The 18,990-nt window shown below is 53.4% G+C and overlaps 1 protein-coding gene across 1 annotated transcript in view; it reads right to left on the minus strand.

The window, feature by feature from the left end:
- The window catches only part of MGAT5B (alpha-1,6-mannosylglycoprotein 6-beta-N-acetylglucosaminyltransferase B), a 75,615-nt gene that overhangs the window by 24,152 nt on the left and 32,473 nt on the right, over positions 1 to 18,990 (minus strand). The window contains exons 4-8 of the mRNA XM_067308192.1: positions 12,777 to 12,889; positions 10,046 to 10,119; positions 8,398 to 8,568; positions 7,533 to 7,697; positions 6,618 to 6,787 (exon numbers count right to left, since the gene is read on the minus strand). Coding sequence (XP_067164293.1) covers positions 6,618 to 6,787; positions 7,533 to 7,697; positions 8,398 to 8,568; positions 10,046 to 10,119; positions 12,777 to 12,889 — 693 coding nt within the window. The remainder of the gene's footprint in view (positions 1 to 6,617; positions 6,788 to 7,532; positions 7,698 to 8,397; positions 8,569 to 10,045; positions 10,120 to 12,776; positions 12,890 to 18,990) is intronic.

Here is an 18,990-nt window from a genome sequence, read left to right on the forward strand (position 1 = left end):
CGAGTGGGCACCCTTCGCGTTTCTCTGGGCCGCGGAGATAAGCCGTGAGGAGCGAAGAGGGATGCTCACGTCCCAGAAGAAGAGTGAAGCCCTCCGGAAATTGGGAGGCAGCCGTCCTCCGGCGCTGGTGGCGGAGCTTGAACCGGGGGCTCCCGGTTGAACCGTCGCCAGATTTGCCAGAGCCACCAAAACGGCTGCTCCATCGTCCCGGCTCCCTCCCCGGCTCTGGGCACTTGCAGGGAGGGTCGACGCTCCCTGTGCCCAAAGCACGACCCCTCCGCTCGCCTGTGCTAAATTACACAGTATTATATAATAAGGTTATGACAACCTCTGGGTAATAAGACCAGGATTTCGACAACGGGCAAAGAACCCAGCTCCGTGAGTCACCGTTTGGCTCCAAAATAAACATATTTCACAAAGAAGCGCAATTTAACAGCTCAGTAATTCCTGCTAATTTATGCACCTTCCTCTCTCGCAGGATGAAGCCCTCAAAGGCGGGAGAAATCCCTCCCTGTCACTCCTCGCAGCTTATCCGCAGTCCTCACGCGGGAGCTGTCAGCAAAGCTGCCTCCCCGGAGGAGCCGGGAAGCTGCTGTAATTAAAAGCAGCCGCTTTCGCAGCCGCCCCGGCGCGCTGGGCTCTCATTTCACCCTACCTGGCTTTTCGTTTTGGAGCTCCGCGGCTGCACCCCGCACGCAGCCGGAGCCGGCTGCGAGGGGCCAAGAGGAGCAAAAGGGCTCGGCTCCGAACTCCAACCAACTGCAGCAATTAGCTGCGCTCGGAAACGCTCTCTGCCCCATGCACGGCTGGAGCAACCGGCTCTTTCCGCTCAGAAGCTGGGCAAATAATCAAGCACCTTCCTGGGGAAGGCAGCTAAATATCTGGGCTAGTCCAGCTAGTGGCAGAAGCTGAGCTCAGCCCTAGCTGTACTGAGCCGCTCCAAAACACCTGCAGCAGCTCGAAATAACAGGATATTTTTAGCCAGATCTTCAGCAGGTGCAAGTAGAGCTAAGCTGATTTCCACCAGCTAATGTCCTGGACCCCTGGCTACCCATCGCCTAAGATGTTTCCAGTGGAAACGTGTCCTGATTAAATAAGGACCGGAGAAAACGGTCCCGCTTAGACACACAGTTGTGTGCACAGCATTTGTGCAGCCCCCCGGGTCAGTCCTTGCCACCTCGCCCTGTGCAAGGGTTCGCAGCGGCCGAGTACCTGCGGCCGGGGAACCACCCTCGGCTCCCAGCGAGCCCACGCGACCGGCCGCCGTCGGCCGTTTGCGCTAGCGATGCCCAGCTTGCCCGCAGCACGTTGGGAGCCGTGGGGCCAACTGGAGAGCAAAGCCTGAGCCTGGGCGTCGCTCTGGTTTTCCGGTGAACAGATGCAAGACAAAGATGGCTTTTATCTGCCAGAAAATAATTAGAAATGCCTTCATGTGGACATCGCGTTTCCGTTTGAATGGCCCTTTTTGTAGTCTGAGCGCACCTTGGCGGCTGCGGAAAGCACAGGAAAATAGCAGCTATAATTAAGTACGTGCCAGACAATGCGACTAGAGCCCCGGGAGCGGGAGCGTTTGCTGGGAAGCTCCGGAGTGGCGTCTCCTCTCCTCTGGAGCTCCTCCGCGCCACTGCACGGAGCAGAGCTGCGTCCCACCGCGGCACCCGGCTCCAGCCCCGCCGTGCAGCCCCCCGGCTGCTGAACCACACGCTGACCACCGTGAAAAGTCAACGCTGCAGCTGCCCAGCAGGTAAAGGGCTGCAAGCACAGGATACAAGCGGCTGCTTAAAATGAACTGCCTTGCCAGGGCCCAGATTAGGAGCCCAGAGCTCGACGCCGGAGCAGTTAAACTCCGAGTGCGCTTCGTAGAGCCCTGACCCCATGAGGCATCAAATCCCGTTTCCTTCGACTTTCTGTCCTTCCTTACGAGCAGTTAATTTCAAGGGGGCAATTTCAAAAGCACCTTCCAAAGTCACCGAGATCAAAATTCCCAGGCGCGTTAGCAGCTTGCAGAATTGCACCCGCGGTCTCCTACCAACCCTGCAAAACCAGCGCGAGAGGCTGGTTTGATCGCTTCCGCTGTTTTCTGACCATGTGGCACTGTCGTGCCTCTTCCTCGGAGGAAGGAGGCGACCCAGCGAGGCCACAGCAGAGGAAGGCCGCATGCCCACGCCCGCGCACATCCTTCCCGCCGGCAAGGCTCGCGGCGCCCGGCCGGATGCGCTGCGCCAGCGCTCGGGAGGAAGAGATCCATGTGCCGTGCAGCCAGCAATTCCTGCGGCTCTTGCGCCGGGAGAGCTGCCGCTCTTAACGTACCGCTGGTGGTCTTTCAACCTCTACGTCTAAGCTGCCTCATTAACAACCCAGCTCAGGTTTTCCAGGCAGCCTTCCTTTTCCGTCCTCACCCGCCTCCCGCACCGAGAGATTCGTGCACGCACGCTGGCCTCGGTTCTCATTTCCCCAAAAGCGCCTTTCGGCTACCAAAGCGACGTTAAGGGGCCTTCAGCGAGAAGCAAGCCTTCACATTCAAAGCCAGCAGGGTCCTTCCTCCCTCTTCAAGGCTGGACGAGAAACACTGCCTTCTTCCTACTGCCGCTATATACCTAGCACAACGTTTTCAAGGGAGACAACTCGTAACTAATCGGTTCAGCTCGAGGCCTTTGCTGCAAACTGCAGTGGGTATTACAGTGCAGCTAAAAAATGTCCAGCGATGCTTTGCATCGGCCACCAGAAAATCATGCGTTTCACCTCTTGCCCGTTGACATGCATCAGAAGGAAGCTACCAAATTCACTGAGAAACGCAAAAGAGGACAAATACCTGCAGTTAGTTCAACTAGGGGAGAAGCAGCTGCCTCTGATAAGCCACACAGCAGCACATTTCACAGGTTTTGAAGCTCCCAAGGGGAGGGAAGATAAGCCAGATTTGTCATCTTACTTGTAACTCAGTAGCCCCTGCAGTTCATCAGGGTGCACTGCCTTTGAAATACAAAATATGGCCAATCCAGAAGCATCTGCACCCTGGGCAGGCCAGGCAGACGGCAAATGTGGTGGGGAAACACGGAGAGGTCAAAGGAGGTGACTGAGGGCACACAGCAGGCCGGTGGCACGGTCAGGAATACAGTCACCTCTCCTGGCTCCCAGCAGTGACTTTGCATGCGACTGTGTGATCTCTCCTCTGCAAAAGGAGGAGCGATTTGATGAAGACCTGGAGCCCCATTTTGACTGCCCCATGGAAAGCCAGGGGTGAGCTCAGTGGATCTCATAGGGATCCCAGGCACTTGGACAGTCACTCGCCAGCTGTAGAGGAAGTCTGCAAATCCTCAGAGTTCCTTATATTCACTCAAAATTAGCACTCATCCGCAAAACCACCTGGGAAAGCACAGTTTAACACCCTGTGCTATTCACCATTTGCAATTTGCCATCTGCTCCTCTCCCAGTTAGAGCATTATCCCTCAGGGGACAGATGCAATGCGACATGATTTTGGCTGACCGGCACACGCTGTCACGCTCCAGATCCTGCAACCGCACGTGTGGACTCTTCCTTTTCACTTCCAACCCAGCAGGGCTCCCATCGAGTACCCAGATGCCCCAGCATGGACCAGAACCTCTGACTACCAGCTTCTGCGGTCAGATGTTGTCTTTTCCTACTGGTCTGCATGATCCCTGGCATTTCAGACCCAATCCTGACCAGTGCCTCCGGGCATTGCTGCATTGCGATCAATATACACACTACTAATGAACAGCTCTTAGATAACTATTGGCTGAAGTGTAGACACGCAAACCTTTTAGTGATCCCTTGCCCATGATCAATATATGTATAAAAATCAGCTCAGAAATTTGAAGAGAGAAAAATCAAACCAGGAGAGAGGCTATTCTGTGTTGAATAATTTATGGGCACCAGCCTTTCTGCTGCGAAGGCCATGCTGAGCGGGAGAACTTGCAGCTCCAAGCCCTGGAAAGAGGCTGCCAAAGAGAAATAAAGAAAAAGTGGAAGCAACGCTTCACATTTCTGGGGTAAAATATCTCCAAATCTGGAACCCGAGTTGGTTATTGCTAGGCTGCGACAAGACCCAGTCGAACCCCCAAGCCTCTGCAAGAGTTGGCACTGTTAAAGAGGCTTCATCCAAGAGTCACCGACACCATCTCAGCTCCTCCCAGCACTGCCTGTGGCGTGGACCTCATCACTGCCCATGGTGGCTGGGACCCATCTGCTTGTGTCCTCAATAGCCAGTGGATGGCCCCTGTGCTCCTCTAGCCTAAAATGACCTAATCTGTTGTCTGCCATTGACTGGTGAGGGCGGTTGTTGCATGAGTAAGTATAGTTAAGTCCTTATGGAGGCACCTCAGGGTGCTAAAGATCTGGGCTGGACCGCCGCTTGGCCAGCAAGCAGAACGAGGCCGCAGAGGAGCAAGGAGCTCCCTCGCTGAGCTCAACATGCGGGGGACGCGGGCAGGTGGGAGTCATCCTGGACCGAGAGGTGGCCCAGCCACCCTGTGGTGGTGCAAGCAGACTGCTCGGCCACAGATGCACAACGGGAGAGGACAAATTTAGCCTTGGTTTGCTGTGCGTGTTTCTCACCTGGGCTGGAGGGAGTTTTCTTTCACGTGCCCAGGAAAGAAGGGGCCGCGGGACCCCGGGTCCCATCCCAGTGCGCTCCCGGGGCTCTCCCCGGAGCAGGGCACCAAACCCAAACTCGGCATCCTCGTGCATCCCTGCAGCTCTCCCTGCACACTGCCCCTGCCCAAAGTTGTGTCAACGGGTGAAGTCGTCTGCCAGGCAGGAATTAATTATGCAAGACTAACGATTAGCACAACTCATTATTAATCAGCCATGTTCTGCTAAGCCTCCCGCTTGCCTGTGGCAGCGCGAAGACTTATCTCCACACTCCTCAGAGCCAGCGCCTAACGCCGTGCCAACCTGACAGCAGGGACGTTTCCAAAATATCTCCTTCCTTGGAGATATTCAAAAGCCGTCTGCACACAATCCTTGGAAACGTGCTCTAGGTGACCCTGCTGGAGCAGGGGGGTTGGACTAGATGATCTCCAGAGGTGCCTTCCAACCTCAACCCTTCTGTGACTCTGTGACAAGGTTGCAAGCAAAGCAACGGATCGCTGGCATCTCTCGGCCCTCTCATCCCACCGCCGCTGCAAGACAGGCTCACCAGGCCACTGAGCGAGGGCCATGACAGCACCGCCCTTGGCGTGACAAGCCCCAAGGAGCATTTCCCCACCGCGGCAGCAGCCCCACACGCTCGGGGAGGTGGAGGTGGTTTCGATTGCTGGAACAGAGAGAGGTTAAAAGGCTGGGCAAGAAAACAGCCTCGGGACGAGCAGCGAGGCAAGTAGGTCACGCTGGAGTCTGAGGCTTGGCCACTCCTCAAGGTAAGCCGTCTCGAGGAGGCAGCCTCACTTACAAGCCGAACTTCACGGCAGATAACCAGCGCACGCAGTTCTGCCGCCGCAATCCAGCTCCCTCGCTCCCAATCCCAGCTAAGAAGAGGAACAGTCGGAGCTGTCATTCACCGCTTCCTTCCTCGGCGTCTCAGGGGACACGTCCAAACCCACGTAGGGAGGGAGGGGAGATTTCATCAGAGCTAGTGGATGCCTGAGCCCCTATTTCTTAGGAAGGCAAAACACTGCAGGCAGCACGGCAGCCGCTCTCCAGAGTCGCTCGCCGAGGGAAACGCATGCTTCAAACCCCCCGGTAAGATTGAGCCAACTCCTTCCCATCATTAAACGGCCACCGTGAGGCTCTTCATTAAAAAACACAAACAAGAATCGTACAACAACAACAAAACCCTCCCAGCCATTAACTTCTTTCATCCTCGAGTACATGGATATTATTTAGCACGTCAATTTAGCTCAGCACGCAGCGCAACCCAGCGATCGCCGGGATGCCTGCCTGCCTGCCTCTCGGAGAAGCTGCTGTGCTCTGCATTAGGACCAGGATTATTTTTTTGAGTTAATTAGTCGGGAGCTAATTCTGTTCATTAATTCTGAATGCTGCAGGGGCCGGGCTGGATTTTGTGCATTGTTTTTTCCAGCATTGTTATTTCTCCCTTCCCTTTTCAGCGTGCCTCATTATGCGGCAGATGCTGGCTTAGCATTGCCCAACATCTCCTCTGCCCATGAGGCGACTTCAGGCTGTGCTTGATTTATATCCTGTTATCACTTGCATTTGCACCAGCGCTCGCCCTCCAACTTATGATCTCTGCGAGGAGGAGAGGAAAGCTCGCGAGGTCCTTGCAGCCACCGCCAGGACACCGTGCAACGAGTTTGGGGCAGCTCCCGGTGACGGACCCCTCAGCTGCAGCTTTTCCTTGCAAGGGATGCAGGTTATTTTTGGCAGCCCGCCCCGGCTGGGCAGGAAGGGAGGAAGGGAGGGAAGGAAGGAAGGAAGGAGCAGAGTCACCTCTCAAACCACGCCGGTAAAGCCCTGGGACTGCGCACAGCCGTGCATGCATGGCGGGGTGAGCCGGCCGGCCCCCGGGACACCTGCATCCTGTGGCCACCAGCCCGCAGGGACGGTCCCCGGGGGACGGAAGGAGCCTTTCCCGCACCCAAGCCAAGGCGGGAGACGCCACGTGCTGCCCAACACCACCAGAAGGCGAAGCAGCACCTACCTCTGCAGCTCCTTGAGCGAGACGGTGACCCGCAGGCTGTGTCCCAGGAGGAAGAGGGCGGTCAGGATGTCAGCCCACTGCACCATCTCCCCCAGCGGGCCCCCCTTCAGCACCCGCGGGCTGAAAACATCCCCCGACTCCTCCGTCAGGAAGCCGATGTGGATCAGGATCTGGTGGGACAAGGAGAGGCGATGAGGCACAGACCGCAGGCACGAGGGGTGGCATGGGGAGAAACGCGGTTGTGCTAGCGGGGAGGGTGGATTTGCCAGGATCCGGTCAGAAAGGAGTTACAGTCCTGATTCACTCCCCGCTCCTTTTGCGGGCCTTAATACCCAAGGAAAATCACTCGGGTGTGAAGACAAGCAATCCATGTCTAATTAGCAAAGACCCAAAATTCAGTGGCTACCAGCCCCCACTGCCTGGCTCGCTGTATCTCAGGACCAGGCCTGTTTTCCCAAAGTCCATCAGGGTCTGGCTCATGGACTGGAGGCTGGGTTTCATTGTAGGAAGGCATATAAAGGCCACGCTAAAAAGTGCAAAAATGTATATCATTTGTAAAAAGCATTTGTAAAAATGCAAACAGAAGGGCCAGCGACCTCCAGCACCCCCAGGCAGGAGAGGTGCCAGCCCCTTCCAACCTTCTTGCTAGAGGTCTATCCAGCTGGATGTGTCTCGTACCACCAGGACCCATCTCTGAAATTCAGCCCATCTTTCAGCCAAGCTGATCCCGCGGTGTCCTGAATGCAGAGACATGCCCATTCCCGCTACGCCCACAGACCGGACCCTCCAGGCCCACATGCATCCCTAAATCACGTCCCCTCCCAGCCCATTCCTGCTCCCAGCTGCAGTCCCCAGCGTCCCTGATGGTGCGGCCTCCCTCTCCCCCTACCGAGACCCCATGCAAACTGCTCGTACGTGTTTCTGGTCTCTCTGCCGGCCCTTCAGCTTCTGCTCCAGGCGCCGGGCCGCCCGCAGCCACTGCTGAGCCAGGTGCCGGATCCTCTTCTTCATGAAGATGAGGGACTCCTTGCCCGTGCCCACCAGCTCCAGGAGGCGAGTGAGGTCGCTCCGGAAAGCTGCCTAGGGAAGAAAGTGGCTTTGCTGTCCGAGTAGAGGGGAAGCAGCTGCGAGAGGAGCCCAGGGACTCCTGGAGGACCAGAAGAGGTTTGCTCTCCCTAAGCATCTGCTGCACAAGGAGCCCCCGGCAAGGAAGGCTCTTTCCAGCCTCCGGAGCTGTTGAGTATCAGCTGGGGGCTAGCAAGAGGTTTCCCTTGGAAAATCTGGGACAGGAGAGCAGGCAGGAGAGGAGGGAATTTAGGGGGTGTTTTGCCTTCCCCACTGCCTCTCCTCTCAGCTCCCGAACTGACAGGCACATAAAACTACTCAAAAAGGATCTTGAATTATAAATGAAAGCTCACGTCCGGGGATTGTGTTGGCACAGCCGATCCCAGACCACCCGGAGCAGCCCGTAACACAATAGCCCATTGCACCAACTGTAAATCCTGCGGAGCTGACGTGACACCTGGCACGTGTCACCTGGCACCTTTCCTGAGCCACAGCCCGAAACCAGAGCTCCTCCGCTTAATGCACCAAATTCCCAGGGCCCTGCTGCATGTGATGATTCCTGTGACACTCCAGATGTGAGAAAACTCATGTGCTGCCTTCGGATCCATCTCAGAGACCTGCTGACACTGCTGTCTCTGGGAACGCTTGTCTCAGCGGCTTTAAACCCTCAAAACCCCCCTCACGCCAGGCAGGACACGAACTGCCATGGCCTTACCTGCCCCCTGGGCAGCGGCCCGGGCGAAGGCAAAGCCGCCGTCTGGTTTCTCCAGGGCAGGGGAGGGCAGAACCACTCGACCTCGCTGAGGTAGATGAGGAAGGAGCACTCTGTGCCGTCCACGCCAAAAAATGCATAGCAGGGGTCAGAGGTCCACCTGGCCCTCATCCACTGCAAGGGAGGCAAAGAAACCCGTCAGGCTCCCGCTCCCGACGGGATGCTTCGGACCCCACCACGAGAAACCTGGCAGCCCAGCGAGGCACCGGCATGTCAGTGCCTTTCCGCACCAAGATCCCTCTTTTCCACAACCTTTTTTTCCGTGGAAGCTAAACCAAGGATTTAGGCACAGATTCCAGCAAGAAGGGGCACGCTCCCCCAGGACAGTCACTAATTCCTAGCAAACGACACGCTATGGGGATTGCTTCTCGTTAGCTTTGCCAAGGAGCGAGCTGACCTGCCGCTTGCACAGCCCTGGGCACGACGGGGCGAGGATACAGCTCCACGGCCAGTCCCAGGGGATGATTTCCCACGGAGGAGAAGAGCCAGCAACCGCATCGCCAATCTATCATCCCCTGGAAGGGCTTTCGCCGGCCTCCTTCTAATTCAACTACAAAAGCAAATCTACTCAGGAGACAGGTCACTGCCTGCAATATGTAAAATGCACCAATCATCCAGACAGGAGATCGAATTACAGCCTTCGACAATTAAATTACACTCCGAATATACTCAAATCCTGGAAGGAAAGGATGCCTAGTGCTAGGGGAAGAGGAAAACACAACCACTGGTAACATTTCAATATACCCTTCAGTATCGTTTCATAGAGACTCAGCCCTACAGAAATCTAAGCAGGGTTTGAAGCAGGAGGCTGGGAGGGGAAGGGAGATACTTTTAATTAGTTCACGTAAATATGCTCTCTGTCAAAGCAATCATGCCCCAGGCCAAATGCCAGGCTGCGTTCAGGTGTAAGGAGCACGCTGTGGCAGGCAGGACATAATATTTGAGATCAAGGTCCTCGTCACCTGAACAAGATGCTCTTCTGCGCAAGGCTGAGATTGCTCCCCAGATACTAGCTAACGCTCCAGATATTTAAAGAAGATGTGACAGCGCTTTCTCCTCATCATGCTTCTGTCATTAAACAAAGAAAATGCAGGCGGTGAGGTCTGTAGGTGGAGGTAATCTCCTGGAGCTGACTGGACCGCTGCTTGCAAGCCCTGCTTCTTCTGCCCTTTGGCTACTGCGGCTACAATGCTTCACGCTACCAAGACCTATGTGTCGTTATTGAGGAAAACGGTTACATCCTAACAACAAAAGCTCCAAATCTGTCCTCCGTGGGATGCCTACCTTTGTGTTTTCTCCCCACGGGGCAGCCATGCCCCGTTTTCTACATGGGCCCTTTGGCTGGCCACAAAAGGCACCTTCTGCTCTTCCTTCTTCAGTGGGCCCGACCTGGGTCTCGTTTTAAAAGGAAGGGTCATTCTGGGAAGAGTCACCCTCTGCACCGTGCGTCCCAGGTTAGACTCCCATAGTAGCTGCTTTATGCCTTTCCCCAGCAGTTTCCACTTGAGGACGAGCCCCTCTCCCAGAGGAACCGGTCCATCCCGAGACGGGCGACCGCCCCAGCCGAGGAGGGAAGAGAGCCCCGACTCACCTCCACTTTCCCAGCGCAGTCAGGGTACTTGGGGTCCCTGGGCACCTCGCACTGGTCTCTCCTGCCATCCATCACTGCAGAAAGAGAATTTGGGCAGAGGAGAGCCGGGACACGCCGGCAGGTCAGCCAGCAGCACCGGGAGAGGCAGCAGGGTGATGGGACCGGGCTGCTGGTCCCTGCATGCACCCGGCTGTGCTCCCGCAGGCTCCCGCTTGGCAGCACACGCCCTGGGCACCGCGGCCAAGCCGGGCAGCAAGGCACACAGCCCTGTTCGATAGTCCTCTTATATATATATGTGTATATGTGTATATATATATATTTTTTATTATTATTATTTTTTTTTTTTCTGCTCTCTCAGCCTAAATTACTGGATCTGGTCTAGGTCCCAGGTGCCACCTATTCTCGCTCCTTTTAATAAACAGGCTGCAGGATCCAAGGAAGTACTTGACAGCCTTTGCACTGTAAACTCGCAGCGAAAATTGTCCCAGTCGGTGCTGCTCACACACTCCAGTGCGATGCCAGAGAAGCTGGACCCCCCCAAGATGGACACCCAAAGCAGGGTCTGACACACAGAGCCCCCGGGCCCCAGACACCCTCCAACGCAGATCGACAACATCCTTGGAATAAGGCACGAAACAGGCTAGAAATGGTAACGAGAGTTTTCCATCCCCTGCTGTCAGTTTAGTAAAAGACACTACCCCTTCCATACACTCTTCCTTTCCTATAACCAAAAAAGCTTCCTCATGAGAGATGAGACCGAAGAGGCAGAGCAAGCATCTCCCACGTGAAGACTCAAGCCCCCAGCCTCCACAGCCACCCAAACTGCAGCAGTCCGGGGAGCCGTGCTGCTCTCCAAGCACTGCCGGGATTGGAAAGGGAACATCTCCCAGCTCTGGGTCCAAGTCCCCAGGCTCCGGTTCCAAATCACCAAGTCTTTCGATCTGGCTGATGGCACTACTCCTTGCCCCAGGGCAGGAAGGCAAGTAGGCAACCCGCTGCGGGAAGACTGGCTCAACCGAGTGCGACATTTAACTCTGACTCAGTTCAGATTTGTCACCACTCCTGCCCCTTGCAGGCACGAGTTTCACAGGTCTCGTGCATTGATTCCCCAAGCTCTCAAGTCGTCCTGGCCAAGTAAGGTAACGCTTTAAGGAGGAAGCTGCTGGTGCCAGAGACCACACAGTGTGGTTTCTTATCCAGCCTCCTTTTCCAGCCCTCCTGGCTCTAACGGCAAGGCGTCCTAGATGCCTCCAAGATGGGCTCAGCCCAAACTCAGGACCTCCTCTCCCTTGAAGGGATGCTTCCAGCGTGCTGAGCTGCGACTAATTACAGACGGTGAACGTGTCCTGTATTGGCACAGGAGACAACTTTCAGCCACTGCTCCCTTGGCCCAAGCGTAGGCAGACATCTGTTATTCAGATCCAAAGACTGAATAAATGAAAATGGGTCAGGGGCATGATGAGAGGCTCCATTTGCTCTGTCTAACATGGTGCTGCCAGTCATGCAAGTATTTATGCTGTTAACACTAAGTATACTCTCCTCCGCTCCTTCGCACTGGGAAATGGGTCTCCATAATAGAGATGGACATTAAATATTGATATCAGGAAAGGAATCTGCTGCCTGGCCCAGATCTCCCCCCGTATCAAAGGGGGCAGAAAAGGCTCTTTGGAACATTATCTGTGGCCAGAGGAAGAAAAACTAACAAGTAGCTAAATATTTCATACCCCAGGGGTGGTCTGAGTGCACAATGAGGAAGCCAGTCATAAAATGCTCTTGTATCTGCTACACTGATCTTGGGTATTTTACCCTTACGCATTTGCTGTTTCCAAGACCCTGGTTTGGACCCAAGGACAAGAGAGGACAACACACTGAGGTTTTGTCACAGAGCCCAGAAAATGGAGCAGGAAAACTTCTTGAGAAACCATCAGCCCAGCCCTCTGTTTGGTGGTAGGACTGGTGATATTAAACCACCCAAGATAAGGGTGCCAGCTAATGAGCCAGTGTGACGAGGCTGATTTCCCCTGTGAATGGGATGCCGCAGGAACAGACACACAGGCAGGTATAAACTCCAAGTAAAATTTTACAGCCTGGTCCGCAAAGTCCTGGAGTCTCTGAGCATCACGGTCTGATGTTCCCCTTCTACAGGTTGGGAAACTGAACAAGGGAAGTGATGGGACTCGCCCAAGGCCATCTTGTGAGAAGGTTTGGCTATTGGTAAAGCGATACCACAGCCAGAGCAGTATCCGTAGAACAACAGATGTATGTCAACCATCTCAAATAAAGTACAACCTCAGCCAAAACACATTTGCTCCCCCCAAAGCAAGACACCAGTTGCGGATCAACGTCTTCAAACTGCTGATTGGCAGAAGTGAGGAAGCCCCAGTGGGACCATGACCTCTCTGTATCTCTCCATCGTTTTAATTCTTTCCCCAAAAGGCAAAACAAGATTTGGGCTCACCGATGTCTGGTCTGACCACATACTACACTCCCACAGAGTTAGACACAGGAAGTCCTAAGAGGTCTGCCAAAGAGCATGAGACGTCCTACTTAATTTTGTAGACAGGAGTGAGGTAGGTAACCTCAGATCAACATCCCTTCCCCTGCGTTTTTACCAGGCCTTCTGTGGTAGGCTTGGCTAGATTTCCCTGTTGCAACTGCACAACCCATATGAATTTTGGAGCATGTGGCTGTGTCCAGGGCATAGGCTACGGGGAGCCCCTCGCACGCTTACCTTTTCCATTCATGAGGCTGTTCCGGAGAATCTGATCTACTTTTATTGCAATGTCCGAGACATTTTGAGCTATAGCTTGGATCCTCTCCATCAAACCGGCTGCTGGCTGGAACCTGGAAAGAAAACAAATAGACCCTGAAAACATGATGTCTTCTTGTTGCAGCATCCAGGTTTGTTAGAAAGAGCCAGGAGGGCTTCCTGCTTCACACAGCAATCTTTCTTTCTTTGCAAGCTGCTGGCACATAGAGCTTAGCCCCAGGATGTAAAGCAGGAATGCATCTTCCAGTATGTGTCCGGCAAAGATCTCATTGGCTTTAAAGAGTTTTCACTAAAACTACATAATCAATTCTCTGCCGTTTTGTTCAGTGTGCTGATAAACGCAGATACATCTGTGTTTTACATGGGGAAATGAAATGTGCTGGCAAAATTTGTTTTCTTTATTTCAAATATGTTATGTCTGAAAATCCTTTACCGAGATTATTGATCTTGCAGTGCATGCAAGAAAAAAAAAAAAAAGAGGACTAAGAACAAAAAATCCAGAAAAAGGAAAGGTAGAAAGTGGAAAAGAGACTAGGAAGCTAGTAGGGCTGGAGCAGCCTACCGATGGCCCCAGCCACAAAACACACAGGACATGAGGATGGGCTGAACCGGTCTGGCCAATCCACTACGGATTTAGGTCAGCAGATTTCCACATCCTCCAGTGATTCCCGGCCAACTGGAGCGAGCACAGCACTGCAGAGGTGCAGCCACGAGGTATCCCTGGCGAGCACTCGTGCATCACCCACACGCAACCTTTTTGCTCGGGAGTTTAGCATTGCCGGACTACATTTAATCTGCGAACAAATACAAGCTGGCCCAGAAAAGAAACGACCTGGTTGCCTCCATGAAGAGGAAGACAGTGATGACACCTTCATTGGTTGCGTCTGTCGCATAACTGTGGAGGAGTTGCTGTCTCGTCCATCTTGCAGAGAGCAAGAAAGGCTGGGTGCAGGGTACAGAGGGCTTTGCACAAACCGCTCACCCTTGCTCCCCAAACACTATCGGGGACAGCTTTGCTCCTTCAAGCAACCGGTGAGGAGCAGCAGGTGAGGGCCACATGGGGCAGGGTCACAGGGCGATCACCCACCGCAGCAGGGCTGAATGCGGCATCGCGGCACGGGGCAGCTCCAGCAAAACACACGTGCACCTTCCTGCTAAGGCTCGAGACCAAATTCCACCGGTTTGAAGAGGACTTAGCCGCGTACGCTGCCTGTTGAATAAAAACTCACTATCGACACCAGCCTGGGTAAACAGACATCAGCCCCAGTGTCTCAGCTGCACCGGGTATCACCTGGGCTGGAGCTACACTAGTGACTGAGCACTGCAAAGGGGCCTTGATGTGAACGAAAATCTGCTGCAATATGTAAAAGAGGACAAGAACTCAGTCCACCAACAGCGATGTCCTACCACATCCGACAAGGAGCCAGCTTTCCACCTCAAACGCTTCGTTTGCCACATCCACCGCAAACGACGTCTTGAGCTCGGTTATCGCTGTAAATAATCTCCCCTTCTGCAGCGTCTGGGTCATAAGCTTTTCCCCCAGCTGCCCAGATCATTAAGATGTACAGAAATGTCATAAGTTGTGAGCAAACCCAAAAGAGCTACCTTGAATACTCTTGGCACAAAAATATTTGCTGATTTCAGGCCCTTCCCACTGAAGTTTTATGTTTGTTCTCTAGCAGATCAGCGAACCTGAAGGCTGGGATTTAAAGCGCCTCTGTCCTCAAGGCTAAAAAAACCCTAGTTTTATGAACCGATACTGCTTCGGCTGTTGATTTAAAGTCCATTCTGTAGCAGCAAGCAGCCCACATTTTTCCTTCTGGCATGGTTTATGACCGTCAATACTGAACCTTCATATCTCCACAGGGGACCACATAACCTGGGCTTTTAAGAAATAATAATTAAATGCAGAGGACACCATTGCCCCCAAGTAGCTTTCAACCTTTCGCAGAGAATAAACCCCGAGTCTCCTGCCAGCAACTTTCACTGCTGAAACAGGGAGGCCTGGTAAGATATGGGCACAAAAAAGACTTGTGATGCTTGTCAGCATGGCTCCAAGGAGATAAAATGCTCCTGTTCCGAGGGCTGAACAGCCTGGCCAGCCCCGAAAGCTCTCAAAACCCCAGTTTCATTTTGCAACCTTTTTTCCATAAGAAAGCAGCAATCAGACCATGAAGGTGATACACACGCACTCAGAAAAATCGGGGAAAGCTGCAGTGATCAGTTTAGCAAGAAATACCCCAAGAATTCACTGAATTTACAGCTCATGGCCCAACCGCCAGCAACAGAAGGGGAACGTCCACATGGCAGAGATGCTTCTCTGGTTCCTCCACCGCTCCAGGTGCCGAGACACACAGCTACAGCACCCCTGCTCCACCTTTCAGAGCACCTAGATCAGCCCATGACTCAACTTTTACCTGCCCCGACACTCGCTCAGGTCTGAGCCAGCCCCAAAAAGCCAGGTAATTGCCCAAAGGCTGAAGGCCACCTTGGTCTCCATCTCATCTCCAATGGCTTGGGGGGTGAGCTCAGCTAGGGCTGAGAACCAGCACAGGCAAGTGCATTCAAACACAATCAGCATCGTTGTCCCAAATAAACTGCTTTCTTCTAGGCTCAGCATCCCAGCCAGTGAAAATCCTGCTGGAGCTCTGGCCGCAGCAGAGGTTTTCCCCAGCTGATGAATCCAGCCCTGCATTTATGTCGGCTTGCCCAGCTCTTGCAAGCTACAGATGTTCCCCCAACAAAAAGATTTCAAGCCAGAGCCCTTTGATGCAAAATGTATGTTTGATCATCACAGTCAGGCAACGCTTTGAGTTCTTTGAAACGCGAGCCCCAAGTCACGTTAGCGCTGCGAGGCTTCCCACGAAATGCGGAAGGGCCACCGAAGGGGAAATGAAACCTGAAGCGACCAGTATCAAGAAGCCAAGGGAATATTACACTCCCTTCTGCTATTTTGGAGCTGGAAAGTGACACAAAAAATGTCCATCTTGGTTCTTTCCCATTCAAAACGTCCCTTTGGAGCAAGCAGCCAGCGCGTAAAGCCGCGCTCCTATGCGGACAGTGCTGATGGACCGCGGCTTTTGCGCTAATGCGGGCGCCCGCATTCACATCGCTGGGCAGCATGGGTACGACTTGAGCATGTTTCATTTACGGTATTAAAAAGATGACCAGAAGGTTAAGCATAAGTTACCGAAACTATCATTAAAATGATTTGTCACCTGGGCAGAGGACAGGAAAATAAGGTTTTTAAAGCAAAACCTCAAACACAAAACGGTTTTCTGCAGCTCATCAGAATCTGATGCCCTGTCCTTAGTAACCAGAGACACCGGGAAGGACAAGGTAAGTGGCTTATTCCGCCAAATGCCAGCTAAGCGGAATGGAAATATTTCAACGCCCTTGTTCATTATCCAAAAATGGGAATGAGATCATCAACTGTTTATCCAGCACAAAAATCAGTCCGTGCAGAAAATCAGTGCAAAGCTGCAGCCTCATTAAACCTCACTTAGGACAAGGGTACCCGCAGGAGGCAAAGGACGCATCGGCATTGCCCAGCCGGGGGACGGCATCGCCGCGTTCAGCGGAGGGACTCCCTGCCGCAGGCTCCCGCGCGGAGACCTTCGGCCACTGCACGGCCTCAAGGCGCAGGGTTTCGCGCACGTGACCCTAACGCCACGACATGCAACTGCCGCAGCGCAAAGTGACCTTTGCATTAGCGACGAGGGGTCTCGCCCCCAAATACCGACACCTACAGCAGGCAGCGCAGGAGCTGGCATCCTTTGCACGCTGCCCATACAGAAAAGCTTTATTCTGTTTTAGCTGGAACGCCGGCCTCGCCTCCGCCGGCGCCGCTGAAAGAGGAACTCGCTTCCAGCGCAGGCAGCGGCGACGTGCTTTTGTCCCTTGTTGTTGTTTTTTAAAATTTTTCTATAGTGACAATATAAATGCCACCGAAATAGGCTGGGGCTGTGCCAGCTATTGAAACTATAGTAAATCGCTATGGGTTTCCTAGAACAAATTTTTCCCTGGGACCTTAGAACCGTTTACTACAGCAAATATAAGCACTTTTACTTCTAACCATCAATATTGATTTCGTCTTTATTATTTTCAGATTTATATTTCCCCATGATGATTAAGATTCAGATCACAGTGTGGCTTATAATGCACCATCTACAGTATTCATCTCGTTTCAAAAACTGCTATTAAGATATATCTTTCCCCACTGGCAGATCATTTGGCACATAATGTAGCTGGAGGTTGAGTTTTCTTTTACTTTTTTATGCATTAATTTGGTTCCCTTCGCTTTGTCTCTTGTCCCCAGCCCTGCAGCGGCAGCTCAGATTCAGCCTGTTTATCCCTTTACAAGGCCCTGTATTTTTATTGCCTTTTATAAAAGGGGCATTATGAAAAGATGAATCTCTTTCTATTTGCGTGTTGTCTTCATAATACAAGCCCTAAACATATTTGCTTGCTCATCCTATATTTCTTGCTATTAACTGCCGAAAGCCGTGACTTTGGAAAGACCGATATGGAGGGAGAAAAGCAGATGTTTCAAAGATAATGCATCACAAACGCAACATTCGCACAGCGAATCCAGGGACACGCGGCTCCGCTTTCCCCGTTGCGCCACGACACTGAACCGGGCAGGACGAGCGTGCAGTCGGACACTAGGAGCAAAGCCGAGGGGTCCTGGGGGGACACCAAGAGCTGGGAAAGGAAAAAGGCCATTTCGAGCTCCAGAAAGTCGGCGTGACTCAGAGCTTTGCTCCTCTGGCGGAAGAGAATCAGGGTAAAACTCATCAACGCCGGAGGCAAAACTTCCTCGGGATCCACGTCCTTCTGCCCGTCTCTTTGCACCCCTCCGGGCTCGCGCATGCAAGTGCAAAGCGGAAACCGTCCTTGCAACCCTTGCATCCATGCATCCTTGCATCCCACGCCGAGAAGAAACAGGGAGCCCGGATCGCCCGCAAGGGCAGGGGGAGAAAGCAGAAGGAGAAGCCCGGGGCCCTCGAGGGCTTCACCTAGCGGCCAGCGCTCCTCCTAAAAGCCAGGTTACTGGCCCCTACCGGATCCCGGCAGACAACAGGGATCAGCACAGGAGATACAGCGGCGATGGGCCGGGTGCCCCGTTCAGGAGGATCAGCTGCGCATTTCTGTGTTTATTTGACTTGTAATCCTGCTTTTAATCCTCATGAACTCCAGTGCTGGAGCTCTCGCCCCAAGCCTGGATAAACAAGCGCTTGCTCGGTTTTTTGCAGGGGGCTGGCGGGGAGCGAGGGCACCGTCGGGAGTGGGGACGCAGCCCGAACCCCCCCGTCGCTCCCGCCTCATCGGAAATTTATAGCATCGTCGCAAAGAAAACAGCAGGGAAGGACAGACGGCGCGGGGCAACCGTGCGACGCGTCACCGCGAACCTCGCCTCCAGCACGGCAGAAAGCGGTGCCGAGGCACCGGGACCGCGGCTCCGGCTCCGGAGGTAGGACGCGCTCCCGGCCTGGCTGCGCCTCCCCGGCACGGACTTGATGGAGGCATTCGGCCCCTCCGCGCCTCAGCTTCCCGGTGCTAAAACGCGGATAACGACGCTCCGCCCGTCTTTGCGACTTCCCTCGGACCCACGTCGGAAAAGGCCCGTTCAACTGGCAAGCGCTTTTCCGCTTCGCGGGCAGCTCCATCCACTCAATTGTATAAAAAAAACCCTAAAAATCACAAAACAGCGTACACTTCAAATGTAATTCCTGGTATTTCTGCATTCCGCAGTCTTTTCTATTATACCTCAGGGCTGAGACAAACAGCTCAATCTCTTCTCCATGAATATTTGAATAAAGACCTGACTCCGCTCTGGCTGTGGCTGCGCTCCTTCTGAATTCATATTGGACAAATATCCTAGAGAACGCGTTTCAGGAAGGGCACGTTCCTTGGAAACTCATTTCAAGCAAATATTGGATGATGCACAGGCAGAATCGTGTTCCAAACTCCTCCAAAGCTAGGAGTTACTTTCAGCAAATTCGGGAAAGGAAACCATGGCACGTGACCAATCCAAGCTGTCCAAATGATAGATCGTAAAATAAATACCGGGGCATTTTACTCACTAAAGTAATTCAATTTATTTTAATTTCAATTTGCATTGGGCAAACTTTCTCGCGCAAATGTATTTACAGGATTGAATCCTTAGCTAACA

This window comes from Apteryx mantelli, chromosome 19, assembly GCF_036417845.1.
Source record: "Apteryx mantelli isolate bAptMan1 chromosome 19, bAptMan1.hap1, whole genome shotgun sequence".
Taxonomy (NCBI): Eukaryota; Metazoa; Chordata; class Aves; order Apterygiformes; family Apterygidae; genus Apteryx; species Apteryx mantelli.